The 27,273-nt window shown below is 45.7% G+C and overlaps 2 protein-coding genes across 5 annotated transcripts in view; one reads left to right on the plus strand and one right to left on the minus strand.

Moving 5' to 3' along the window:
* LOC119435994 (neuroguidin) overlaps positions 1-3,927 on the minus strand; it is a 93,571-nt gene extending 89,644 nt beyond the window's left edge. For all 4 annotated transcript variants that reach the window (XM_049673247.1, XM_049673242.1, XM_049673248.1 and 1 more), the window contains exons 1-3: positions 3,784-3,927; positions 3,430-3,579; positions 619-756 (exon numbers count right to left, since the gene is read on the minus strand). In XM_049673247.1, coding sequence (XP_049529204.1) covers positions 619-756; positions 3,430-3,579; positions 3,784-3,831 — 336 coding nt within the window. In that variant the 5' untranslated portion in view covers positions 3,832-3,927. The remainder of the gene's footprint in view (positions 1-618; positions 757-3,429; positions 3,580-3,783) is intronic.
* A 1,145-nt stretch (positions 3,928-5,072) lies between these two features.
* LOC119435997 (uncharacterized) lies at positions 5,073-26,755 on the plus strand. Its single transcript, XM_037702715.2, has 4 exons — positions 5,073-5,202; positions 5,357-5,419; positions 14,966-15,127; positions 26,402-26,755. Exons 1-4 carry the CDS (start codon positions 5,136-5,138, stop codon positions 26,491-26,493), a joined length of 384 nt encoding a protein of 127 aa, XP_037558643.1. The 5' UTR covers positions 5,073-5,135; the 3' UTR covers positions 26,494-26,755.
* The last annotated feature ends 518 nt before the right edge of the window (positions 26,756-27,273 follow it).

The raw sequence follows: 27,273 nt of genomic DNA on the forward strand, positions 1-27,273 counted from the left end.
CATGTGTGCTGGATCTCGTCCTCGCTACTGGATTGCATGGCGATGTCCAAGCTGCAGGTTGCCACCACAGCCTTTGTTTCCACTAAAACTAGTGTAACCGAGAAATTTCGCGGCTGGTTGGGAATTTTGGCACAGCGTGGCGCAACTTCGACATATATCACGGTTTTGGCGCAGCTTGGCACAAAAATAAGAAATTGTATCAAAATGAGACAGCTGTTGCACCCCTGTGTACTTCTAAATTCTCCAGCAAAAAAAAAAAAAGAACAGGAGAGAGACAGAAAGAAAAACAAAAATAACAGAAGCTGCGACTCGTATGAGTACTTATCATACACTTGCATCGAGTGAGCGCACATCTTTACCCGAAGTTGCAACTAACACATGATAAAGGCACAAAAAAAAAAAAGTTACGACAGAAAATATGCCCAAGGCCATGATGCGTGGCCGACGTAACTTTTGGGTGAGGCGTTGCGGCTTTTGACACATGGCCTCAGTCCAAAAACAAAAAATAGTGAGGCCATTCTATGATTATTTAGGAAAATGATTTATGGCCCTTTAAATCAAATCAAATGGCTATTAAACAGCCCAAAATAACAAAATAGTGGAAGCAGTGATGCATACAGTTCGAGCTTGCACGAGCCGACGGATTGAAGGGTCACCATCAATGCTTTTGCCAGAAACCTTGCACCAAATAATGTGTGTCAGGTCAAGCAGGTAGCTGAGCATGACATGGTTCTTCATCTCAAGGAAGCTCAGGCCCTGGATAAAAGACCAGGCAAAAACCGAGGTCACCAAAGCTACAGGCAAATTTTTTGTTCATTAAACTTCTCGGGGAATAAAATTCTTTGCAGCAATGTCCACAAACTTTTTTAGAAAAAGAGCTATGCAATACTGTGACCCCGTGACTGCTTCATGTGAATGTCTCGCTATTCCCATCCGTCATACCGGCGATATAAAAACAAACAAAACAATATCACGCGAGTTTCTAATAATTGCAGTATATTGAAAACCGTTAAATGTGCATGAATGACTTCAACAATGTGCTACAGGAAACTCTCTGTGCAATGTCACAAGAATGAATACAAGCCATGACGACATGATGATTGGCATCCTGTCCTTTTGTTCATGCCTGAAAATCAAGTCTGCAAATAAATTTTGAAACAACATTCACTATAAAGGGCAAATTCAATATAACGAATGTTGATTAACAATATTAGCAACTTAATTATTTCCCTTCTAAACTTTACCCTTTATTTTTCCAAAAATGAAGCAATGTAATCTTGCATTCCAGTTTGAGTTTAACAATACATATTGTGTGCACAAACCCAGGGCCTTCATAACAACAAAAATACAAAATCCACTGAGACAGATATCACTTGCACATATCTATGTACACGTTATCAAGCATGGAAGTGCAATTGTCAAGAAAAACACCACTGTGCCATCTGTTATCCTAGCACGAAACTTGTGTAGGGCATGTTCTTTTTGTACCCACGTTTGAGCACCTCAGCATCACAAGCAATGGAAAAAAAAAAAAGCTAGGAGATAATGTCATGCTATAATCTCAAAGCCTAATAATAAAATTAAAATGAGCTTAAGAAGTGAAATTTCGAGTACACAATGTGTGGTGAAAAAGCTTTTTGCATTTATGGTAGGCTCTGAAAAATAAGCTGTCTTTTTTATTGTTATTTTTTCCCCCTTTAACACCACTGGCACGGAGAATGGTTTTTCTTCCTTCAGTTACTGCCAGTGGCGTAGAGATGGGGGTCTTGCCACCAGAGACCATTGTCACTACTATAATGCACTGAAATATTAAGAGGTTTCCAAGAGCATTGCAAGACAGCAAAAGATAGTGGCTGATAGTGATCACGCAAGAGGGGTGCCGCCGAATGGCAAGTTTGAGGACTAGGGTGCAGTCGGCACAGCAGCTTTGCTCACAGTGATACTGCATGCACCTGCACTATCGCGTGCTACAATGATGTGCAAAATGATGACCATGGAGCATGACAATTGAAATTGTTGCACTGTTGTCTAGCAGGCTTTTTATTCATAAAAGCTTAGTGACCAAGGGATTTTTTTTTTTTTTTTACTGCTGAAACAAAGAGCCTTGGTATGTTCTGTTGTCGGGCAGAAAAAAGGAGCAAGAAAAGAAGTGGACAGGAGCATCTGTCCTGTTCACTTCCTTTCTTCCAACCCTTTTTCCCACTCAATACATGCCGCACCAACTGGCTAGAGTCAACTATAACTGCTATAAAATATAAATTCTATATAAGTGAACTATAACCTTGGTTTGATTAAATTCAGTCAATTTAACAAAGTTTTAGACAGGATGCATTGTTATATTGTGGTTCAGCTATAATACTACAACATAAATGGACAGTACAGTCTATCCCCTATGTAATGTATAGTCACCGACATTTAAAGTCCGCCAAAATTAAAGAACTCTTCCTGGCATATGACTGGTTTGTCAGTGCTTAACCCTGTACAGAAGTCACATTTCATTGTCTAGATTGTATAATAGCACTTTAGCATCTGGGACTTGCCTGATTTGTTAGCTATAAACGAAGAACTGCCATCACAGCATCCTCACCACTCAAGAAAGGGAGTTCATACTGCCAAGTTGACTGGCATTGTTACCAGCCTGTGGAGCCCTCTGCTGTCGTCAAAACTTGTTTGAATCTAAGTCTTTTTAGTGTGAACAGTTGTCAAGAATTAGAAAACAGACAGATCCTGTCCGCTCATTTGTCATGTCTTAGCTTGAGCACGACACAATGTAACGCAGAAAAAACAAAGAAATAACGAAGGAATATCTGAGCATACCTGGCATCAAACTAATGATGATATATTTTCAAGCCGAGCTTTCAAACCAATACACCACAGCGGCTCTGCGCAGGTGAATAGATGCCACTTGCATTGGGCACGAACAAAACTCAATGCTTTTTTGTCGGGCTCATGTCGTGTGCCATGCAACAGTGTTTATCGAGACATACTTCCTACAAAATTGCACATGTGCACTGCAGTGTGCTCTTCCTTCACTTCTTTCGCACTCACAATGGTCTGCACATGCTGTCGAGATTTGCAGGTTCATGAAGGAAATGAACAAGCACGCACACAAACGGAGTAGCGTCAGTGCACATCTGCTGCTGCGTGCTTCTGATTGCGGGGAAGTCTCTTAGTTTTGTCTAGGAGTTCAGGTGGCACTGCAGTTCTCTTAAGTTTTCCTAAAAGCTCCGAATGTTCTAAAAATCATGTGCAAGTCAATGTTCACAACTGCTGTTTGTGGTCATTGAGTTTGATTGAGTCATTGAACGTGACAGGATCGCCCCTGTCGCGATTAGCATGCTTCACAGAAATGCACAATATGCACGTCAAGACACTTTCATCAGCATCCTGTTAGAAACATGTCACATCAGGTATCCTATAATTACCTACCGCAGCAGTATTCAACTGCTTTTTGTTCTTGACACGAGACAGAAGACTTCCCACTGCCGCAGAAACACAAGACGCCTTGTCTTTCACCTCTTTGAGGGACGCAAGGAACTCCGGCACCTCCGTTTCATGCCCCCGGTCAGCGATTGTAACCTGAAAATAATACATTCAGAAGTTCCAATGAAACATTTGTTTGGCGAACAGCAAACAGCATCTTTCGATCGCGATACAAGTACCCCGTGTGACCGGGATTACTCAGCTTGGCGTAAAGTAGCGCATATATTTCTGCTCTCCTAATCCAGCGGCGTCAACTTGTCAGCAGTATATTCACGATATAATGAAGGCAAAAAATCGTACCTGCGACATATATACACGATTACTACCAGGTCCTTGTATTGCTTGCATCTCACACCTGTCACAGAGACAAACACGTGGTTTTCGGCAGGCGCTGCTTTCGCAAACAACGCATGGCAAACCAATGGCGCCAGCTGCGAACAGCGGGGTTGCCAGAGACCATGGAGGAAGAAAAAAACCTCCATGCCAGAGACAGAGGCAGCATTGACATAGCGTCGTAGATCATAGAGGAAGGGCAAAAATTATTTTTCTACCCTCCATATTTGACATTTACGCCGAAAGTATCCACACATACACACAAAAAAAAAATTGTTGTGAAGTAAGGCACCCCCTCCCCCCCCCCAAAAAAAAAAAACCAAAAAAAAAAAAAACGATCAGTTTGTGATTGCCGTAAGTAAACCGAACCGAAATAAAAATTTGATTCCTCGGTTTATAATTTTCTTGCTCCGACTGTGACTTGCAATCGGCTTTAGCCAAACCTGGGTGGTCCTGTAGGGGCGCGAACCGGTCGAACGGTGCGATTTTTCAAACTGCCGGTACTACCGTACCCTCCTATATAATGTATAGGAGGCTATGGTACTAGTTTGTATGGGTGTTCTGTGGTACTACATGCTGGCACAAGGCATGTTGAAAAGATTTGTAAAGCTGCAACAGAATGACATTCTCTGTGCGCAGCCTCAGAGTGACGGAAACAAATCACAAAACTCTATGCACTTGTTACTAAAGGTCTAAATACTGTATGTAGCTTAGTACAACGTTAATTTTGCGCTAGTAAACAGAACGTGGGTAACTGTAACTTGGGTGCACAAGCCGCACAAACCGAAACTGGATACCACTGTCCTCCATATCTCCACACAGCCGGTTCACCTCTCCCGGTGTCGGCGCGTCCATGCAGCTTTGTTTGAGGACCGCGTCGTATTTTGAGCCGAACAATTTCTTTCTCTATGGCTGAACTGTGTTTGGTGTACTTAGTGACGATAGAAGATTAAAGCAGTCTCTTTTTCTTGTCTTAATCAAGTGTGCTACTTCTGTTCTAATGAGATAAACGCAGAAGGCATACAGTCGCCATTCAGCACGCGAAAATGCGCTCCATATGACGCATAGCCTGCCATCTATTAAGAGATAAACTAAACAATTCAAACAAAATAATGCACTAGAATGTTTTAAGTTAGATAAGGAACTTTACCGAAAGATGGCACTACAACGCATATTGGTGATGTCATATTGGTGATTCGCGGGTCATGCACTGAAAATTAGACATGTCTACTATGTCTTGTTCAGTAGTGGCGGCCGAGGCGGTTGAGTCAAGTCAGTTGAACATCGCCTGCACTCGTGTTTGGTACTTTCTCCCAATTATGGCTCAAGAAGACCCGGCTAAGGACCTTAAGGACACTTTGCAAGAAATGTGTTACCAATTGCAAGGTTGGTATGTGACGAGCATCGGCAATATTGCGCTTGATTGTTGAACGCTGTTTATTGCATGATGCTAGCGTCCACTGTAGTTTTCTTTGAATTTCCGTTTAAGTTCGAATACATGTAAATCTGATTTTCTTGTTCTTCAACAAACATATAACAGAGGATTTGGTGCCGCACGAAGTTACTGAAGACTTCATCCTGGAAGCGTTCCTGCGCGACTTTGGTACGTGTGGTGCTTCAGTACAGCGTATGTTGTTTCATCGTTGTTAAGAGAGCTCTTAATCATTTATATATCGTAGTTTATGTGTTGCGAATAATTGAAAACCTGTGCCGACATCTTTTGAATTTCGTAGTGTCAAAATCTACTTGCATCTTAGGCGCAGATTTTTTGTTCGTGTTTTTTTTTTTTTTTTTTTTTTTTTTTTTTTTTTTTTAACCACTGCATTGCATTGAATGACAGATCACTACCTGTAGGATGCCTCTTGCGTCGCTAGTGTTCTTTCCGCATTCATTTGCATTGAATTACGTCGAAACAGTTTTGTAAAGATCCCGTTGTATGAGCTCAGATGCGTTGTACAACAGAAAGCGCGGGAACGGCGTGGCATCGGAGCGTCCATTTTGCTTTTTGCGAGAACCGCGCCGTAATCCGGGCCACTATGTGTTAGATGCGGTAGCGAACCAACTGGTCGTACTGAGCGTGTAATACCTGTGTCACACGGGCATATGGAAGGCCTTCCATGGGTAACTCAAAGGAGTGTCTACACGGCAGATGCCGTTGAGTGGTTCTAGGCGTTTCTCGCAAAATTGTGTGGCGCTGCGGAGTTTTCATGTCACCAAAAGTCCTGCCGACAGCGATATGACAAGCGACGCAATGGAGATGAACACAAGCACGTCGCTGTTGTCGCGTTCGCTTTATTGAATCACTCATATATAGTCATTTTGGTTCCTACACGAGTACGAGCACACTGTACCATGTTCGCAGCGCCATCAGCGACGACTTTAAGCGACGTCTGTAGCAGTTCCCGGTGTGGTTGCCGAAACGCCCGTGTGATGATTGCCATGGCAGCAAATACAGCGTCTGAAACTTTAAGCGACGTCTCCCCGATGAGGGCAGCTTCGCTTTATTAATTTAAGTTGATGTGTTTTACTCTAGCAGCATAAATATTTCTAAAGGTTTTGAACTACAAAATCGCTCTCATGCGGTTTGGGCTTAAGGGGGGACGTGGCTTTGAAAATCAACTTCCTTATTTTTTCATGGATGTTGATTAAAATTGGGACAAATGTTTAGAATGCCTCCCTGATGCTTCCAGAAAAGTTTCAGAGTGATACCTTGAAAAATTTTATTGGGAAGCATTTTTCTCCTTTGAATATTCTGCAACTTTTTATAGGGCCTGGGGAGCTTTAAAACAAAAAAAAAAGTCACTGGCCTGCGCGGCACACGCAGCACAGTCACAGCGTAAGCTGGTGGAGCGACTCAAGAGTAGCTCCAATTTCGGCACCACACACACCAGGGTCTTCGAGACGAAGTCTCTTCGCCTCGTTTTGACGAGAACGATCTGAACTGTCCGCCCGGCGTCGACGGCGGGCTGCAGCTTGTAATGCTCTCTGCACAGCAGTCTGCTGAGCCCGATGATGCGTGGTTGTAGCCGCGCACGTAGCTCTGCGATTTGCTTCTTCAGCGGCGGTTCGTGCCTTGCGAGGAGATGCCATAACGTGTACCGAAGAGGTATCCAGAATACGTGGCGCACATCTCACATCGGAACCACGTTGATTGCGCGCCTCGTCTGAATCGCATCTCGTGGTCTGCGCCTCCGCACGCTGCATTTGCAGGCACCTTAACTAGATGGCGCCACCATACTGGCGGAGGCTTAGGGGAAGCTCTTTGTTGTTTGAAGCCAGGACGGGAGTATTGCGGACTAAGATGTCCCGAGTCAAGTACCAAGGTATAGACACGTTGTGCAGTGTGTATGGAGAGGAAGAGGAAATGGCTGAACACCTCATACTTTTCTGTTAAGGGCTTAACCTTATAGTGCAAAGCAACGGGGCGGATTTTTTCAAAGCACTACAGGGTTTAGGGAAAGTGGAGGCAAAATAGACTTTAAGCGGGTAGAAATAACCAAACGGGGGCTATCTGATTGGTGGCTAAAATCAAGGCAAAGTACAAAACATGTTAATAGTCACGGCTAGGTGGCGTATGTCACCGCCCGATTTGAAGGGCTCAACCTCATCCATCCAGGCTGGGGATCGCGTTTTTTTTTTTTTTTTTTTTTTTGTAATTGTGCACCTCGTCTGAATGGCATCTGGTCGCCTGCGTACGCTGCGTTTGCAGGAGCCTTAACTAGATGGTGCCACCGTACTGGCAGAGGCTCGGATCGTCTGCGCCTGCTTTAAAGGGCATTTTTCCGGTTCCCAATAGAAAGCGCTTTCGTGGCTCAGCGGTAGAGTATCTGGCTCCCACGCAGCAAGCGCGGGTTCGATCCCGGCGGGAACCGGGTACCTTTTTCGCATTTCCAGCGATAGCGCTTACGCTATGGCGAACCGAAACGGCTATTGGAATGAGCCCATAACAGCTTGCGCTGTAAAAACACGATGGAAGGCTCGTTTAAATATTGACTGCCTAGATAAATGCGTGCTGAAGGTAGTGACAGTCTTGCTTTTTTTTTTTTTTTTTTTCGCTACACAATTTTTTTGGAGTGGCATTTTTTATGTTACCTTCGCATCAAGCACACTTTTGAGAAAAACGAATAGCCACGTCACAATTTTATAAAAAGTCAAGATAAAAAAGTGAGACTGTCACGACCTGCACTGTAGCTTAAGGAATGTGGAAAAAAGAAGTAATTACAGGCTAAACGGTAACCAAGAAATCAGCTCCAGAAACTGAGCAGAAAGGCAAAAAAAAAGTTTTCAAAAAAACCTTCAGTTCTTTAGAAGGCTCCAAATTTGTAAGCTTTGGTGTGTTTTGTAGTTTGAAGCTTCTTGGCCATGTGGCCTCTGGTCTGGTGTGCCTTGGTTCCCCCCACCCCATTTTTTTTTAGCATTCTTTACTGCTGCTCTACAAAGAGAATGGTGTCTCGGTTTCAAACCAAGTTAGATGCAGAGCTGTGTGTGGGCATGAATATAGTTCCAATGTTGTGCCTGCAGACTGCCTCATTGATATCAGTCTCCAGTGCAATCAGTGAGGCATTGTTTTCTTTTGGTATAATCGTCCATGTTATTGAATCAAGGCTCTCAGCAGTCTTCCAAGTCATCTTCCATTGACAATGGCTGTGGAGCTTAGGATCAGAGAGTCACTGATAGATAGGCAGCAACGCTGCTGCTAGGTGCTTTGCAGCTTGTACTTTTGAACAACATAAGCCTCACTTCTGCAGCCAGGTGCCTATGCCAGGCCAAGGGGCCTATTGAACAGAGCTCATGATGTGGTTCTATTTCTGAAGGGTTGGTATGATAGATATTGCTACGACATATCGTGACAGTATGATAGAGTCGGCGCGCAAGGTGCCTATGCACGAAATGCCTAGCCGCGGGTACAAAGGAGTCTACGCACGATGTGCTTGGTTGCGCACTTGGAGGCGCCGATGCACGAAATGCTTAGCCGTGGGTCCGAGGATTGCGTACGCAATTTGCTTGGACGCGAATTCCGAAACACCGAGTGCTGAAAGGTTTAGCTGCATGTCTGAGGATTCCGTGTGCGAAGTCCGCGTCTCCGATGCTCGGAATGCTTGGTCGCGGGTCTGGGATGTCCACAAACGGAAGCATCGGCCACGCTACTGCGATGTCCGTGTAGCGCCCGTTTTGACACTCATCGAGCTTACGGAGAGTGTCAAAAGATCGCAAGGTGCAAAGACCACAAAGAGCCGAGCAGACGACACCACCACGGAGCGAGCACCAGACCCATGCGAACCGCGATGGAGTCACTTGGCGGGCGCGGCCAATCGGAGACACTGGAACGACCTTCAATCATTTGCTTTTTGTGCGCTTGTTCTGTATAGAGGAGTAGTAATAGTAGTGATTTTATTGAAGAAGAAAATTACGCTTATTTCGGCTGCCCAATATGGAACACGGCGCAGAGTCAGGGGAAGGGGAAAAAGGAGGTAAAGATGTTGAAAGGAAGGGAAGAGAAGGAGAAGCAGCAAGAGTCTCATCCGATCATGAAGGAGGCTGGTGATGGAGGCGGTGGCCTGCTGGGGGCGAGCGCTTAGCGATGGGCGGTGATTCCGTTCAGTTCCACAAACTCCAAAAGGCTATGGAGAGCTCGGAGGTTGGGAGGCGACGGGAGCAGGAGGTAGCTGGTTGTCGCAGAAGGTAGACCCTGTTGTCTGTAGGCAGTGATGACCCTTGAGCGGTCCTGTGCCAGCCCTGGGCAAGCACAGAGAAGGTGCTCGAGGGTCTCGGGGTTGCCGCAACATTCGCAGGCCGGTGAGGTGGAGCGTCCCTTGGCGTGCAGCTGCGCCGCCGTCCAGACACAGCCCGTGCGCAGTCGAAGCAACGTTGCGCCTTCCCTTCTGGTAAGGCCACACTCTGGAAGTGGCCTGGGACCGTTGCCGTTTGCCACTCTGGCATCCGGGTGGACAGTTGTGAGCAGTTTTTTCAGGCACTGCCTTGAAAAATCTGAGGAAGCAACTGCTTGTGTGAGCGGCACTTCAAGATGGTGGGCGGTTTTGGTGAGGGTATCCGCTGCCTCATTACCAGCTATTCCCACATGAGAAGGCAGCCAATGAAATGAGATGGTGACCCCCGCAGCAGCCAATGCTGAGAACTTCGAGCGGAGCAGGGTCCCCGTCAGCCCTGATCGGCGGTGGTTGAGTAGGCTCTGGAGCGCTGACTTTGAGTCGCAGAGCACTGCCACCGGTTGCCCAGGAGGGTCCTCAGCAAGGACATCGGCGGCTAGATGGAGCCCCGCTAGTTCTGCCGCGGTGGAGTTCGCGGCGAAGGGGATCCGACATTGTCTGTTGACCGCCCTAGCCGGGATGGTGCAGGCTGCAGCGGCCGATTCGTTCGCCAGGACTGATCCATCTGGGTAGACCAGCAGACTTCCTTCCAGATCCTCGTGGAGTTTGCAGGCTGCAGCCTGTTGCAGTGCTGCAGCTGGTGTCTGTCGTTTGTGCGCTCCATTGAGCGAGATGTGGACGTCCGCTGGTCGATGGTGTGGTGGAGGCAGCGCAATTGTCACAGGGGGGTCCGTAATCACCTGCTCGTACAGCAGGCACAGACCTCCCATTCGTGAGGACGGCTGGCTGCGGAGTCTAGCCAGCAGGTCTCCGGCATCCGGAGCACGATGAAGGCAGTCATTGTGCCCCAGGGCACATTCAAGCATCCTCAGCGAGAGTGGCCATTCGCCAGCCTCTGCCAGCGTTGCAGCGACCAATGAATACTTTGGGAGCCCCAGGATGCTCCTAACAGCACCTCTGTGCAGACCCTCCAGCTGCTCTCTCCTGGCCGGTGTGAGGTTGACCAATGGAAGCGCATACAAGAGCACGGACGTTGCTGCAGCCTGGTTCAGCCGCAGTGCCCACTTCGTGTTGCAGCCACGGCCATGTTGTTGTAGCTTGCTGACAGCTCCCTGCACGCGGCGCACCTTGGTAGTGGCGGCTTTGGCTGCAGGAATCCACGTGAGCCGGTGGTCAATGGCGAGCCCCAGGTAAGTGACCATTTGCTGCCAAGGTAGGGCACGGCCAGTAATCTTCAGCTGCTTGGTGTAGCGTCGAGCTGAGGCCAGTGGATGAATCAGCATGGCATCGGTCTTGGCTGTGGAGACGGTGAGGCCTATGCTACCAAGGAATGCGGTCACCGCATCTAGTGCCCGTTGTAGCGAGCACCAAATGAATGGCATGGACTTCCTCGGCCCCCGGGTCCACAGTGCCACGTCGTCGGCATAAATGGAGCAGCGAACAGGGAACCGTGGGTCCGCCGGGAGAGATGCGGGTAGGCCCGCGAGAGCCATGTTGAACAGGAAAGGGCTGAGCACCGATCCCTGTGGGACGCCAGTCGTGATATCCCTGGGATTGCTGAGTTCCTGTCCAACGCGCACCCGGAAGGTTCTGCCAGTCAGGAATGCAGAAATGAAGCTTCTGAGGCAGCCGCTCAGGCCGAGGCGGTCTAGGCAGGCCTCGATGACCGCGTGTGGAAGTCCGTCAAAGGCACTCTTGACGTCCAGAAGCACCAACATTGCCACGTCCCCCGTGGCTTTGGCATCCTCCAGGGTGGCCACCACATCGGAAATAGTCTGCCGTGCAGCGTTGGCGCCTGAAGCCTGTCTGCTGCTCCGGGAAGTACTGGAGTTGGGCCGCAATCCACTCTAGGCGTGCCAGTGCCACCCTTTCCATCGCCTTGCAGGCGGCGGAAGTGAGGGACACCGGCCTATATGAGGATAGGGCTATGGCAGGCTTCCAGGATTTCAAGATTGGTGTCACCACTGCAACCAGCCAGCTCTCCGGGAGGACACCAGTGTCCCAGATGGTGTTGAAACACTCGAGGAGCCGCTCCTTCTCGGCATCAGCCAAGTTGTGCAGCATTTGGAATGTGATTCTGTCAGCTCCCCGGAGCACTGCGTCGCCTGGTCTGATCGAGTGCCGCCTTCAACTCGTACACGCGGATTGGTTCGCTGCACAGTGCCTCTATTTGTGCAGCCACCAGTCCGCATGATGGCAGGAGGATGGGATTGATAGGGCGGCTGCCTCTGGAGGTGGTGCCTGCAGGGCTGGGGGTCTGGCCGCGAACTGGTCCGCGAGAAGCTCGGCCAGGTTACCCGTGCTGATGCCCATGGGGACCGCCACGGACAGTACCTGGCGATTTGCACAGGGCGCCAACAGGAGTGACGTCAGAAGGCGCCAGGCGCCTGCAGACGGCGTCTATACGGCGGAACGCTGTCCAGTGTTCCGGTCGAGAGGTGCGCAGTGCTATGCGCTCTGCGCGGCGCCTTGCGGCTCACAGTTTTAGGTGCTGGATGTCCGGGACTGGCTGGCCCACCTGAGCCGTGAAACGGATGGTGGCCGCTTTTGCACTGTCTGCTACCAGCTGGAGAAAGGTCCCGGAGTCAGCATCTTTCTGGCAGTGCTTGCGAAACGCCCTCCAGTCGACAGTGAGGCACTTCCTACTCCTAGCGGTCTTGCCTCTGAACGGGTTGAGCAGGAGGGGAAAATGGTCCGACCCCCAGCTGTCCGGAAGCGGTGCCCACGTGTAGTTACAGCCCTCCGTTGCCAGGCTGACATCGATGGCGATTAGGACCACCTGCGCCGTGCGACGAATGAATGTGGGTGCTCCGGTGTTGAGAATTGACAGGCCTAGTTGGTTCACGACGTGCCACAGTCCTTGGCCACGTGGGCAGCAACGGCGGCTTCCCCAGGCGGTGTGGTGGGCATTGACATCCCCGCAGAGGAGGAAGTCTTTCCCGAGGCGTTGGGCCAATGGCAGGAGGCTGGCTGGGTTCCATGGCCGGCTTGGCCGGACATAGATTCTGGCCACAGTAGTGTCAGAGTCACCCAGTCGTACCCGAACAGCACAGCATTCAATAGCACCGCTCAGCATGTCTGCCACGTGGACTTCCGCCAGTGACAATTCTTGCCGCACGTAAATCGCACAGCGTGGTGATCCCTGCTGGTGGCCCTCATCAAGGCAAGGGGCAGACTGGCAGGACTCCCGATTGCAAGAAGTCAGGCTGTTGTAACCCACGTATCCAGGAAGGCGCAGGTTGGCTGCAGCAGCGTAGACCTCCTGCAGAGCAAGCACATCGTACTCGCTCCGCGATAGGTGCATGGAGAGGTCTGCTTGCCGCCGCCGCAACCAGTTTGCGTTCCACTGGAGCACACTCGGGCTCCTGATGCAGGCGGGAGGGGACTAGCCATGTTGACTACTGGGTGGGGGCACGCCACCTGCCTTGAGGCAGATAGAACGCAGCGGTTGGTTGTCTGGAGGCAGCAGGTCGGCGATCGCCCTGAGGAGGAGTTGCAGGTTCTTGTTTTCCTCATCGCTGGTTGACTGAGGAGCCTCCTTCGGGGACGGCCCTAGCTTGATGCTGCCCCGCTTCTTTGTGCCTGCCTGTTGTACATGCTGCTGCAAGCGGGGTTGAGGGTGGTTGGTAGAGGTCGTGGCCTCCTTGTCAGGAGCACCGAGAGGAGCAAGCTGAAACGGCAGGTTTGAAGACGGAGAAATGCCCTTTACCAAGAGACCAAGATGGCGGTGCTCAGTTGCGCCGTTTCTATCCGATATATTGTGGCTTTAAAAACGCTGTTCATTCGCGATTTCCGCGAAATTTTTCGCCACCTGGGCTGAAACAACAATTTTTTAGACCACTTCTACGTGGTTTTCAGTGATGATATTTCGGAATGAGATAGAATAAAGAGTTATATGTAGACACTGAAACTGTGATTTTCAAAAAATCAATTTTTGGCCATTTTTCGCGATGCGAAAACTAGGTCTCCCCTTAAGGTCTAATAATATAGTGAAAAAGTTAATATAACTTAGTTTATTTAGCACATAACTGTAATTTACTGCTCATCTAGAGGCGGCCAATCTGATGACAATATAGCAGTAAACCGCTGCTGCCAAAATCTTGCTGCACTGCAGAACAACGGAATGATAGTGCAGATTTAGCATGCCACCATCATAGGGACATCGTGCTGTTGCCAAAGTTAAGGAGATAACGATTTATATTGCTAAAATTTTTAAAATTTAGTGTAGTTAAAAAAAAGGGCACCCGGTAGAAATGGAATGATAATGACACTTTCCTAATGTCTTTAGAAGATGTATCCCACTTCACCCATCAGTGTTCTTATTTAACAAACTTGTATTCTTTTTAAGCGATTTGTTTTAACATCATAGGTTACAGCCGGCCCATATAGATGACTTCCCATTTCCAGCCTTCCACAAGGCTAGCTTGCACTTCTAATGCAATGGCAATTTCAGTGTCCCTGTCATGGCAGATCCACTGTTTATGAAGGTACACAATGTTTACCTTAGTGTATATAAACATTTTTATCACAGCCATTTATACCCACTTTTTGTAATGTTTTAGCTTTTCACATGTCATATTAGTTGTCATCACCAAGATAACCAAAACTGTGGCATATGGTATTATCCCATATGCCACAGTTTTGGTTATCTAGAATTTTTTTTTTTTTTTTTAATACTGTGGCCAATGCTTGGGACATATAAAAATTATACCAGCATTCTTGAACTTTTTATGCGCTTCATACACCAAATAACATAGACCTGGCATTCTATAACTACTGCAATCTTTGTGCCATTAAGCACTACCAATAATATTATTATTCTTCAGTCATTTACCACTGGAGTTGCCACGGTGAAGCCATGAAATGCATAAACAAACATCCCAAGTAACATGAGTAGCTGTCTGGGCACGGCCAGCTAGGTTTGTTTTCCAATAGAGTGGCAAGGTGCACAATACTTGTTTTTGGTGCTAAATGGCACTTAAAATTTTAGTTTATTGCTTACTCCACTACAGGCATTTGTAGGAAGGAGCAAAGCTGTAAGACTCCTGCCTCCACGAGTTTCCTTCCTTGAGCTTACATTTAGTGCAATTAAGTTCTTTCTTGTTCTTGTAAAAATCATAACTGTGCAACACTCAATTTACACAATGTTAGGCTAACAAGCAAAGCATGAAAGAGAAACATTCACTTATGAAAATTTGCATGCCTTGTGTCCTATACTCTATATTTTGGAAGTGGGGTGGCTGCATAAATTGCCCTTGTTTCACTGCCTCACCTACTGCTGAGCTTCAGCAAAATAGTGATTACTTCTCTCTTCTGTGCAGTGTCTGCAGTTAAGAAAGTTGACATCAATAGCAGGAAAATCGGCCTTGCTTTTGCGGAGCTACCATTCCCAAGCCCTTCATCAGTATTTTACCTGATGACCTGTATGAAGGATGCCTGCGTGAAAGTTCTGGTAGTTTTTGCCAAGCTGCCACGATGCAAAGGTAATTATTTTGGTTTGTTCTGGATCACATCGCATCTTCCATCACTTAATAGCTATCCACATATGTAGGAAACTACTAGGCTTTTCTGTTTCTAGCCAAATGTACCTTTGTTAAGCAGATTGCTGTCTCGAATATTTCCAGTGATGATGGTGGCGACAGAAAGATTGCTCTCGGAATTATTAAAATGGTTTTATACCTCAACCCCTGCACAAAAGGCACAAGGGACTACTTACTTTTTTTTTTTTTTCTTTCAGAAGACATGGTCGCAAATGTTCTTGGTAAAAATGTGAGGTGTTTTCAAGTGAAACTTTCAGAAGTACTCTGGTGGGAAGTATTTCTCCCACTGCCGAATAGCTGCACTGACAACAACAGATTTGTTTTCATATTCTATAGAGTACAGAACACTTGGGATCCCTTCCTGTGGCTCAGAAAGCAAGAACAAAACTCTTAAGCAGGTTACTTTCTCTGATACTGCCTGAAGCAGGTGTCTGCAACAAGTGGCACCGCGCAGGTCTGGCAAATGCAGTATATTAACTTCTCTACTGCCTTCATGCTGCAGTGCTGGCACATATTTGCAACAAAACGGTATCACAGCAAATTCTTAATTAATGACATTTTTGTCGCTAAGAAAATTTTTTCAAAGCTTTTACGCATGTTCTGAAGCAGCAAATCGCACAAAATGATCCAAGCAGACAGCGCCGCTGAGATAGGCTCAAAGTGGGGAAACACTAGCTTTATTCATACAGCAACAGAGGGCACCACTGCTTTTTGTTCTACAAAATTCTGTAAGATGGTGACACATTCCTGTGGTGGGATTAAAGCTTCCAACAGCCTTGTTACACACACATAGCAGGTGGGAAGTATACTTCCCACTACCCGTAAAAGGGCTAAAGCGTAAATTATATTTTTAAATCTCCGCACAAACCATCTTGAATAATTGAGTTGTATGTGTGTGGTACAACAGTGGACCCCAAGCCTTCGCATCATAGCTGTAGCTAACATTGGTGAAAGACTGAAAAGTGAAGCTATAGAAAACACTAATAGAGGCAGTTGGGTTTTTTTGTCTGGCTGCAGTCAATAAACTCTCGCCTGTATAACAGGCTGGAGGCTCTTGTGACCTTGGTAAGACTAAGAAAACGAACCTCATCCCATACGCGTTATGTAATTCCCCCCCCCCCCCCCCCCCCTTCAAAAAAAAAAAAAATCTAGCAGCCACAATACAACGGTCACAAGAAGGGGGGGGGGGGGGGAGGAGAGAAACAAAAACCCTCCAGAGTATTTTTCTGGGTTTATAGCCATCACTAGCCAACAGCCAAGTCAACTGAAAGTGCAGTTGGTCCATACTACAAGGCCATTTTGTCTCCTCATCAGCACGGCTTTCAAAAGGGTCTATCTACAACCACACAGCTTATTTCGACAGTACACGAGATATTGAGTGTACTTGACCAGTCCGGTCAAATTGACATTCTGTTTTTAGACTTATCGAAAGCCTTCGATAGAGTGCCTCATTTTGAATTTTGGAAAATTATTGTATAAATTAGAGTGTATAGGGTTACCTTTGTACATTATTCAGTGGATTGCCTTGTACCTAGCCGATAGAAAGCAGTTTGTGGAAATTGATCATTGTCCGTCTAGAGCGCTGTCTGTTACCTCGGGCATTCCACAGGGGAGTGTTTTAGGTCCGCTATTGTTTCTCCTTTATGTTAATGATTTGGTGGGCGTAGTGCCTCATGATGTAACCATGAGAATGTTTGCTGATTTGTAAAAGTACTGAAAGTTGGGCGAGTTGGTAACTATTCATCTTGAAACTGCAGCGCGCACACAAGAAACGAGGACAATAAGGCGAAGGTGACAGACAGCGCCTGTCTGTCACCTTCGCCTTATTGTCCTCGTTTCTTGTGTGCGCGCTGCAGTTTCAAGATGTTTGCTGATGATTGTGCTGTTTTTAAGAAAATATCCACAAGTGATCATTCCTTGTTGCAAAAAACTCTTTTGGCAATCGATGATTGGTTTATGCGTTGGGGTATGGCATTGAATTCGGAGAAAACTGTACTACTTTTAGGTGTCACAAAGAAAAAATGTCCTAGTTCTTTTTCTTATCAACTCCATAACCAGCCTGTATTAGAAGTTTCCCATTATAAGTACTTAGGCGTGACTCTAACTAATAAGCTTGCTTGGTCAGAGCATATATTGGACATTGCTTCATCAGCCCTACGGAAGCTATGGTTCCTTAAAAGAAAACTTAAACATGCTCCAGTTTTTACCAAAATGTTAGCTTACAATACATGTATTCGGTCAAAACTAGAGTATGCTGCCGAAGTTTGGGATCCTCATTATAAGAAAGATGTTATGCAACTCGAAAGAGTCCAAAAAAAGGCAATAAGATTTATTTTTGGGAGATATAGAAGGGACGATTCGCCATCCTTATTGATGCAGAAGTACCATGTGCCGACTCCCGAGGCTCGCCGGAAAATTAGTTGTCTTGGTTTTCTTCAAAATTGTCTTGCAGGGAAAACTAAATTAATACTTCCCAATTGTATAAAAACTTTAACTACAAGGACAACTAGACATAGCCATGAATACTCTTTATCGCCAATTTTCGCTAGAACCGATGCACACAAGTACTCTTTTTTCCCACAAACGGTCTCTGAATAGAATTCTTCGCCCCGAAAGGTTTTTAAATCCGCCGATTTTATGAATGAGCTCGAGTCTCACATTGTAATACCCCAATATCGACTGGAGTAATCAACCTCAGCCCATAGTTAGTCAAGAAGAGCCGAATGACTTCATTGACGTTTGTCTTAATTTTAACTTGATCCAAGTTGTATCCGAACCGACACGCGTCGCAGGGGAAGCAGCTAACACTCTGGACCTCATACTGACCACTCATCCAGACAGCGTTAATTTCATTACATGTCTCCGAGAAATCAGCGACCATAAAGTAATTCATGCCAATTTTAACTTCTCACCTGAATTAAAACAAACTTCCCAGAAATCTATTAGGCTCTACGATAAGGGAAACTACGAAGCAATCAACTCCGAACTAACAAACTTTCTGCCGGTCTTTGAAACAACCTATCTTTCCAGAAGTGTAAATAAGAACTGGACTCTTATCAAACATAAAATTATCGAACTAACGAATAAATACATCCCGTCATGCAGTTTTCGAAAGAGTAATCAGAAACCCTGGTTCACAAAGACACTAAAAAGGCTCGAAAACAAGAAAAAACTCACATTTCGCACAGCTAAGCGCCACGCACGCCTACACACGTGGGAAAAGTATTATGAAGCTGAGCATGCATACTTGGCCGCGATCGGAAGTGCTAAGCGCTCATTTTACGAAGTAGAGCTACAAAAAATGATAGTCGATAACCCTAAGAAATTCTGGAAGGTGATAAACCCGAAGGAAGTGCGCGCTGTCACCCTTACCAACGATGCTGGTGAAATCATGACTGATACTGACTGTGCAGACACCTTTAACACTGCATTTTCATCTGTTTTTACCGATGAATCTGAAGCACCATGTTTTACATTACCACCTATTATTACTACAACCATGCAAGCCATAACATTCAGCACTAATGGGATTTCGCACATAATAGATAAAATAAAAAATTCATCTGCCGCTGGCATAGATGACATCAATTCAAAAATTTTGAAAAATGCTAATCTAACCTGGTTCCAGTATTTTCTGTTTATTGTTTTCACAATCACTCTCTGAAAGTGACGGAAAGGAAAGGGGGGAAGGTTGTTCCCGTGCACAAAACAGGTAATACTGATTCACCTCTTAATTATCGACCCATTTCATTAACAAGTATACTCTGCAAAATCATGGAACATGTCATTTACAAATCATGCAATTCTTAGATTCCAATAATTTCTTCCATCCGTCACTGCATGGTTTTCGTAAGGGTTTTTCGTGCGAGACTCAACTAGCCATTTTTCTTTAATAACATTCGCGCCAACCTTGATATTAATCTACAAACTGACGCTATCTTCCTAGACTTCGCTAAGGCGTTCGATAAAGTACCTCACCAACGCTTGCTTCTTAAACTTTCCCAGTTGAACCTACATCCAAACATCATCATATGGATTAACGAATTCCTCAGGCATCGCTCTCAGTCTGTTTTCATTAATAACCAACCACCAAACCTGCTCCCAGTCACCTCCGGCGCCCCGCAGGGTTCTGTCCTCGGTCCCTTGTTATTCCTCATTTACATTTACGACTTACCCCAGCGCGTATCTTGTCATATCCGCTGTTCGCTGATGATTGCGTTATTTATAGTTCAGTAACTAGCCCTTCTGACCAAGAATCCCTTCAGGCAAACCTAAACCACGTGGTAAACTGGTGTTCGCAGTGGATGATGACACTCAACCCGAACAAATGTAAGTAGATGTCTTTTCACCGCCGTCGCAACCCTTTTGTCTTCGAATATACTGTTTCTAACTCCCCTGTTGACCTCGTCCAGTCTGACAAATACTTAGGTATCACGATTTCTGATGATTTATCTTGGCGCCTGCACGTAACTAACCTGACATCATCGGCTAATAAAACACTAGGTTTCTTAAAGCGCCACCTGCGGGAAGCCCCTTAACACGTCAGACTACAAGCATACATCTCCCTCATCAGAACTAAACTGGAATACGCATCGGCCATCTGGAACCCTCATCAAGCATATTTAACAAATGCCATCGAAGCGGTACGAAACCGGGCTACCAGATTTATTCACTCTTCATACTTATATGACGTTAGCATATCATCTCTCAAATCGCAATCAGGTTTGTGTAATCTTTCTGCTCGCCGTCGCATTGCCAGTCTTGTTTTGTATCACAAATTCTTTTATTCGCCCCTTAGACAAGCACCATACATCTGCGCACCCCCACCACACAGATCCCATCGCATCGGTCACCCTCTGCAAGTTTTGCGTCCACAAGCCCGTACTACTACCTTCATGAACTCATTTTTTTTTTTTTTTTCACGAATAGCAACCGACTGGAACGGCCTTCCCCACCATATCGCTGCCATAACCTGTCCATCGACATTTTCGACTGCTGTAAACGCCTTGCATCTTGTTAACCCCACTCCTTATGTAACACCTCAATAGGGTTCTTTAAGAAAAATAAAGTGATGTGATGTGATGTAAGCTTCGATGGCTGAACATTGTTACGGTCTTTGTTGTTTATCTTCGTTACATTGTATGTATCCTGTGTAGCCCCTCCTGCTAGGGCCAAATTACTGGCCTGCAGTATTGTGTAAATAAATAAACAAATATTCATCTTGTGACCTGGTTGAAATCCGAACAAAAACGCCCAAGCTGACAATCGGCAGAGTCAATGTAATACCTGAGCAAAATGAGTCCATCGCACCACACTGCAGCCTCAGTTGCCCAAAAGATGCTATTTCCTTGAAGTATGTTATAAAATAAACGTATTTAGACATTTTTGAAGCTTTTAGAAACATGCTGATAATATAAAATTTCTTGCTGTAGCAATATACTTACCTCAAGTTTAATATGCATGCACATTTTGTATTGGAGTTTACACATTCTTTCTAATTGCCAAAGTATGCTGCAGAATTAGTTACTGATCTCTGTTATGCATTTGTTCATTCATATATAATTTACTACATTGTTATGAAAAATGTTCTGCATAGCATGTGATGTGTTTCAGTTGCATACACTGGTTATTTGTTGAGATTTATGCTGGGCACTGTCTTTTGCCAAAACTGGGGCCACTCTGTGCTTATCTGTGAAGTGTGCATGATGGCCTGTAGGTATCTGTTTGTGGTTAAAGGAGCATTGATGTGAAAATTGTGTCCCATTGTGTGTGTGTGTGTGTTTCGCCCAGTTAGCTGTGGACTCCGTATTTATGCAGGGTGCGTACAGGTCCTTGAAATCCTTGAAAACCCTTGAAATTGAAAAGTGCGTTTTTAAGGCCCTTAAAAGTCCTGGAATTATTTTCCGTCCTTGAAAATCCTTGAATTTCGTGAGCAATGCACTCTGATATTGACATTGCGACCTCCTTTCTGTTGTAGATCGGCGTCGATCTGACAATTAAACTCCCCATGTCCGAAACAATACGCCGGCGCGAGTACACATGGTTCGGTTTTGCAGAACTGCACGGAAAGAAAATAAAAGGCTTCACCGCGTCAAACCGCGAACGGAGCGAGAGACCCGTGCTGCGCTTCGGTGCTGCCTTGGCTGGCAGTGTTTACGCTGCTTTCCTCACCCGTTGGTCTGCCTTTTCCCACTTTCATTCTTGCGCGCGAGGTGAAGCTAGTGAAGCTAAAGAGAGCTATAGTGGAGCAACTTTACCACTGATGTTCAGTGCCTTTGGGTGGAGGTTTGTTATAATATTATGTATGATAATATAAGTGCAATAACATTACCGTATTTTCCGTTCTATAAGACGCACCCCCCTCAAAACGGCAGTTTTTCCGGAGAAAAAAAAACGCATATAAGTCGCACCGGTATACAAGACGCACCTGTTCTTTCGGTAAGCGATTTTAAAAAAGTCAGTTTCGCCCGAAAGGCGAAGCATCAATTGCGATAGCAAATTAGTAGAGAGCTATTCGGAGTAGTGATAGTAGTTTTATTGGCTGCATAAACTTGGACAAATCCGCTTACTAACTGAATTAACAAGCGTGGTGTCAGCGCGCACAAGCAAACATGAATAGATCACACTGAATGACCGCAGACGACTGTCAAAAAACGCTGGCAGCAATCACAGCCGCCGCAGCGGGCAGGGTTCGTGCGGTCTATCGCTTCAAAGGAAGGTCAGAGCCGTGTGGAGATAAGAGACCGTGTGGGCGACGGCCACAGCCGGGCAAAGTACGAACGGAGTTGTTGGCAGAGTAGAAGCTGCGCCCCCCCCCCCTGCCTCCCCGCTTTCTTGCTTTTGTGTGGGAGATTGAGGGGCCCGTACGCCCGATTGCAAGATACCTCTGGTGCCGGAGCACAGCGTCGCCCCGCCTCCCTCCCTCCCATACCCCCACGGCCTTTCGCGCGATGGTCGCGTTTGCTTTCGGCCGTACGTTCGCTCTCCGTGATAGCGCGCGCATCTCCCACGCGCTTTCGCTCGCGTGCGTGGCGACGATTTTATCGTCCTTGGAATCTATACGGAACCTGACGGCGACGGCAGAAATCCGGTTGAAGTGTCCATATAATTGCTATCTCAATAAAAAGTTACAGTGACCGTTTCGCAGCGTGAACGTGGGTCACGCGCAAGCGCATGGGTGCCATATATTTCCACTCCAGGTGCATTTCTGCCGTCGTGGTTCCGTGGAAAGTCCAATGGCGATAGCATCGTCCCCACGCACCGTATGCTGTATGTACAAGTGAAAGCATGCGACGGTGAGCCGAATAGCACACAAGGGAGGAAAAGCAGGAAGGCTGCCTGTACTTTCATAGCAACTACGTAGTTTGCGCAGCGGCGTGCGGCGTATCTTGACAGCGATCTCTTCGGGGTCGATCGACTCCGGTCAGCCTACCGCCGCATGCGTTGCTGCTCCATCCTTCTCGCAGGGCGCTCGGGAACTCAATCACAAGAACCTGGCACCTCAGTAGTGCACACAGAACCCGTAGCAATTAAGTCAACCAGCGCACTTCGTTTGGCCATAACATAGGATCTGATTTTGATGGCAGTTTTTCTGAAAAAAAAGAATGTACATAGGTCGCACCGTTCTATAAGACGCACCGACGAAAAATTAAGAAAAAAATGCGTCTTGTACACCGGAAAATACGGTATGCTGAATGTTGTGATAACGTTATAGATGAACCAACCCAGCTAATACTGCAGAAGCCTGAGCAGCTGTTGTGAGTGTTCGTTGTGTTAACTTTTGATATTGCGGACTTGAGAAATGATCAAGACAAGGCATGTTTTACAAATTGCAATATACATCTGTTTGTTATAATTTAATAGATGTGTAGCAAGACTACACCGAATGGTTTGGAAATGTTCGGTAAACTTTCCAAGTTAATACTGGAGAAGTCAGAATAGCTGTTGGAAGCATTCATTGGGTTTTGCGAACTATTTTTTTTTTTTTTTTTTGGTAGTGTTGTGAACTTGCAAAGTGATCAAGGCTAGACATTATTAACATCATTGGGATGTGCATTTATTTCTTTTTATTTTAGTGCAATAACCCTATGCTGAATGTTATGAATGTTTTTGGTGATTTATCCAGCCTATACTGGAGAAATCTCAGCTGCTGTTGTAAGCGTTCATTTTGTGTTAACTTAACAAGTCGGACACATTTATTGCAATTGTGATATACTACATTTATTTATTGTAAGTGCAATAAAACTAGTCATTTTTGGGAATGTTGGAATAAAGAAATCCTACTTTGGATGCCGCTTTGAGTCCTTGAAAAACCTGTGGCAGGTCCTGGAAAGTCCTGGAATATCCTTGAATTTTTGCCTTGGAAACCTGTACGAACCCTGTTATGGTACGGAACCTCATTTCCTCTAGTCTCGAGCATCGCAAGTAATTAACTACTGCACCTTTTATATGACCCGTTCAAGACGCTCTCAAGCACATCGCGGCTTCCGACATGGAAAAGAAGACTCATCATGTCACTGGAATTTGAGTAATGGTCACATGGTATAGCAAAGAACTCAAGGGCATACCAGTCAATCTGGTGTAGTGGTTGCAGGCCATATAACGATCGCGTCGCAGTAAGCTGCGTAATTGGCCCTTTCAATTGTTTGCTTCTGTTTCAAATTCTGGAGGACACGCTCTCCCCTCTTGTCCTGTAGAGTGCTGAATGAACTCGGCTCTCAGTAGCAAGGTCATAGTGTGTGTGTATGCAGGGTCGTTCCCAGGAATTAGTTTCGGGAGGAGTTTTGCAGGTACAGTGGAATTTTGAAATATTCAATTATTTTTGTGTATAAATCAAGCACATTGCTCACACATAATAGTGTAAACGTAATATATATTTTGACATATGCATATAATGACATAAGCAAGTTGTACTAAATATTACGAGGTCTGTTAGATAAGCATCCGACCTTATTATTATTTTTTTTTTTGCAAACACCTAATGGATATGAAACAAGCGCTTGCATCAGCCGACCTTGAACCTTCGTGCGCATGCCGATAGCGCCAGTCACTGGGACGCAGCGTCTTAGTGAGGTAGTGCGCAGTGCTCTCGTTTTTTTTTTTAATTTTTTTATTGCAAGGAAAATGACAGAGCGACTGGAGCAGCACTACTGCATCAAATTTTGCCAGAAACTGGGCGACAGCCAAGTGGAAACATCCGCAAGATTCAGACGGCTTTCGGTGACGATGCTATGAGCAGCGCACAGATTAAGGAGTGGTACAACCGGTTTAAAGACGGCTGCACATCGGTGGAGAGCGAGCCACGCTCCGCTCGGCCATCAACATGCCGAAATGACCAGGTCATTGCCAAAGTGAACGCTGTGGTGATGCGGGACCGTCGTGTAACTATCCGAGAAATTGCGGAAGAGGTGGGTATCAGCACTTTTTCTGCGCATTCCATTATGACCGAAGATTTGGCCATGAAGAGAGTTGCGGCAACATTTGTGCGGAAGCTGCTCATGGTGGAGCAAAAGCAACTTCGTGTTGAAGTCTCACAGGATATGCTGGATTCCACAAACAGTGACCCCGACTCATAAACACCAGAATCACTGGCGACGAGTCTTGGGTGTACAGGTCCCAGTTCCAGTCGTCTCAGTGGAAGCATTCCACTTCACCAAGACCAAAGAGCCAAGTGCGCAGCAGCGTCAAAGTGATGCTGACTGCTTTCTTTGACCCCCACAGTGTGATTCACCACGAGTACACACCACAGGGTCAAACAATCACCAAAGAGTACTACAGGGATGTCCTCCGTCGCCTACGTGATTCTGTGCGGCGCAAGAGACCAGAGTTGTGGTCAACAGGAAATTGGTTTATCCATCACGACAATGCTCCTGCATATTCCTCACATTTGATTCAGACTTTTTTGGTGAAAAACCAGACGCCTGTAGTTCAACAGGCTCCTTACTCTCCTGATATGGCCCCCTACGACTTCTGGCTGTTTTCCAAAATCAAGAGGCCATTGAAAGGAGCGCGATTTCAGACAAGAGAGGACATTATGGCTGCAACGACAGCTGAGCTAGACTCCATTCCGAAAGAGGCCTTCTCGGATTGCTTCCAACAATGGCAGCATCGCTGGGAAAAGTGTGTGGAGTCCCAAAGAGACTACTTTGAGGGTGATTAGGTCGGATACTTTTCTAACAGACCTCGTATATATCACAGCAGCGATAATTTTGGGGGGGTGGGTGTCAGACCCCCTAACTCTCGCCCTGGTTACGGTCCCGTGTGTACACTTCAGGGGTACATGGTACCGCGAGACTGTCACAGCTTTCAATGACGTGATGAGTCTCCTTTTTCCCATCCGAAGCTACGCTGTGCTTGGTGCGTGTTTTGAACTGGTTGCATTAAAAGGTAAACGTAATTAATTATTCATTGTGCTCTCAAGGAATTGAGGCTCCATAGCTTAATTACTGGGTTGACTGCTACCCAACAAAGCAATAAAAATGAGGCAAAAAGTTGGAACTCGGTATTCCAAGTTTTCTCTGCAACATATATTGAAAATTTTGTAAGTTTTTACGTTGCTATGCAGCCATTCACATTCAAACTCCTTTAGAACCACCTCCTGTATGGAAAGTACTACATAGTGTTGGTGCCTTTTAACCTCTGTTGCCCTGGTGCCATAAAGCAACCAACTTCACCACATTATTAAGCTGGCACAGAATGTTGTGCCAAGGTAGCATAAGTAGACGCACTGTAGTGAAACATAGTAATGAAATAGATGCTAATGCCATGTTGCTTCACACAAGTATGTTCACTTTAGTTGCAAAGTGCCTGTTTTTGTTTTTAGTCTACCACCCATTATTCTTTGAGTGGATCATATCGAAAGATAATGAAAAAATAGCACAGCCCTTTCTTTCCTTACAGTTTGAGGAGAGCCTTTGTAAAGTTGAGACTGTCCTTTGTAGAACTACTCTACTCTGAAGCATTGATATGGAAGGTTCATGTCTGCCATTTTGTAATGATTGCATTTAATGTGCATTACGGGGGGTGTCAAAATATACAGGGATAAAAATAACTTTCTTTACATTAGAGCACATTGATATTCCTTATTGGTACATGATTGCATTACAAGTGAATTTTGGTTTCTATGCTTGCTGACGTTCACATTAGTGGACACTTAAAAAAATTGCTTGTGAAACCACAGGTTTGTTTCTATAAAAGCTGTGTTTTGATTCCGATCAGGTCGGACGCTGAGAAAGGAGGTGGCGGACTATCTGCTTCTACTGTACAATGCTGTTAAGGGTGTTGCTTCAAGCGTCAGCCAACAGAGGTGAAGGCAGCCTTTTATTCTCATTTTATATACACTGCGTGCATATAGAGATTTTATTGGCTAGAAAGCAGAGCTCTGAAAGGGTGTACCACTTTAATGTAATCTACTTGAAGGTAAAACATCTGTTAGCCAATTCTCTTCATTAATTAAACCCCCCATGCGTGCCATAGCCTGTGCATATCTGTTGGCAGTGCTTGCATTTTCTGAGTAGGATGTGTCATTAGCGGAGGCCATAGCCAAAGAGGTGAATGGTCATAGAAAGTGGGAGAGAGAAAGAAAAAAACACTAAGAAATTGCAGCGGGAAATAAGCTTTTGGAATTTTTTTTTTTTGTAGATATACACCACCAGTGGTCATTTAACCCACAAGCAATTCATATTTGCCTTTCCCTACTAATTGCATGCATGTGTGTATGCGTGCATGCATGTATGTCTGTGTGTTGATTCACATACTGGAAAAGCCCCCCCCCCCATATCCATTCATTTATGCTCAGCCAAAAAGCAATGTTTGTTTTTCCCTACATGTCTCCATAATTTGCCTGTAATATTGCCACATTGGGGCCATGTAAGCCAAGGTCTAGATTGCAACTAGCACTTCATATTCAGTTCAGGCTACTATTCATTAAGATCAAGGAATGAATATATGTTCATGCCACCTTTTTGACAAAAGCATGTTAGCATTACTGTCTGCATATTTTATACTAACCCACTCACAGGTGTTGCTAAGTAGCACTCGCTATAATTGTCGCAGGAAACTCGTTATTGCACCATATCTAAGAATTTAAG

The sequence above is a fragment of the Dermacentor silvarum genome, chromosome 1 (assembly GCF_013339745.2).
Source record: "Dermacentor silvarum isolate Dsil-2018 chromosome 1, BIME_Dsil_1.4, whole genome shotgun sequence".
Taxonomy (NCBI): domain Eukaryota; kingdom Metazoa; phylum Arthropoda; class Arachnida; order Ixodida; family Ixodidae; genus Dermacentor; species Dermacentor silvarum.

What these genes read in the sequence shown, in the direction of transcription:
- LOC119435997 (XM_037702715.2), top strand. Translation starts at nt 5,136, where the DNA reads ATGGCTCAAGAAGACCCGGCTAAGGACCTTAAGGACACTTTGCAAGAA. An exon ending in AATGTGTTACCAATTGCAAG is followed by an intron (nt 5,203 to 5,356) that starts GTTGGTATGTGA and finishes AACATATAACAG; the next exon opens with AGGATTTGGTGCCGCACGAA. An exon ending in AGCGTTCCTGCGCGACTTTG is followed by an intron (nt 5,420 to 14,965) that starts GTACGTGTGGTG and finishes TCTTCTGTGCAG; the next exon opens with TGTCTGCAGTTAAGAAAGTT.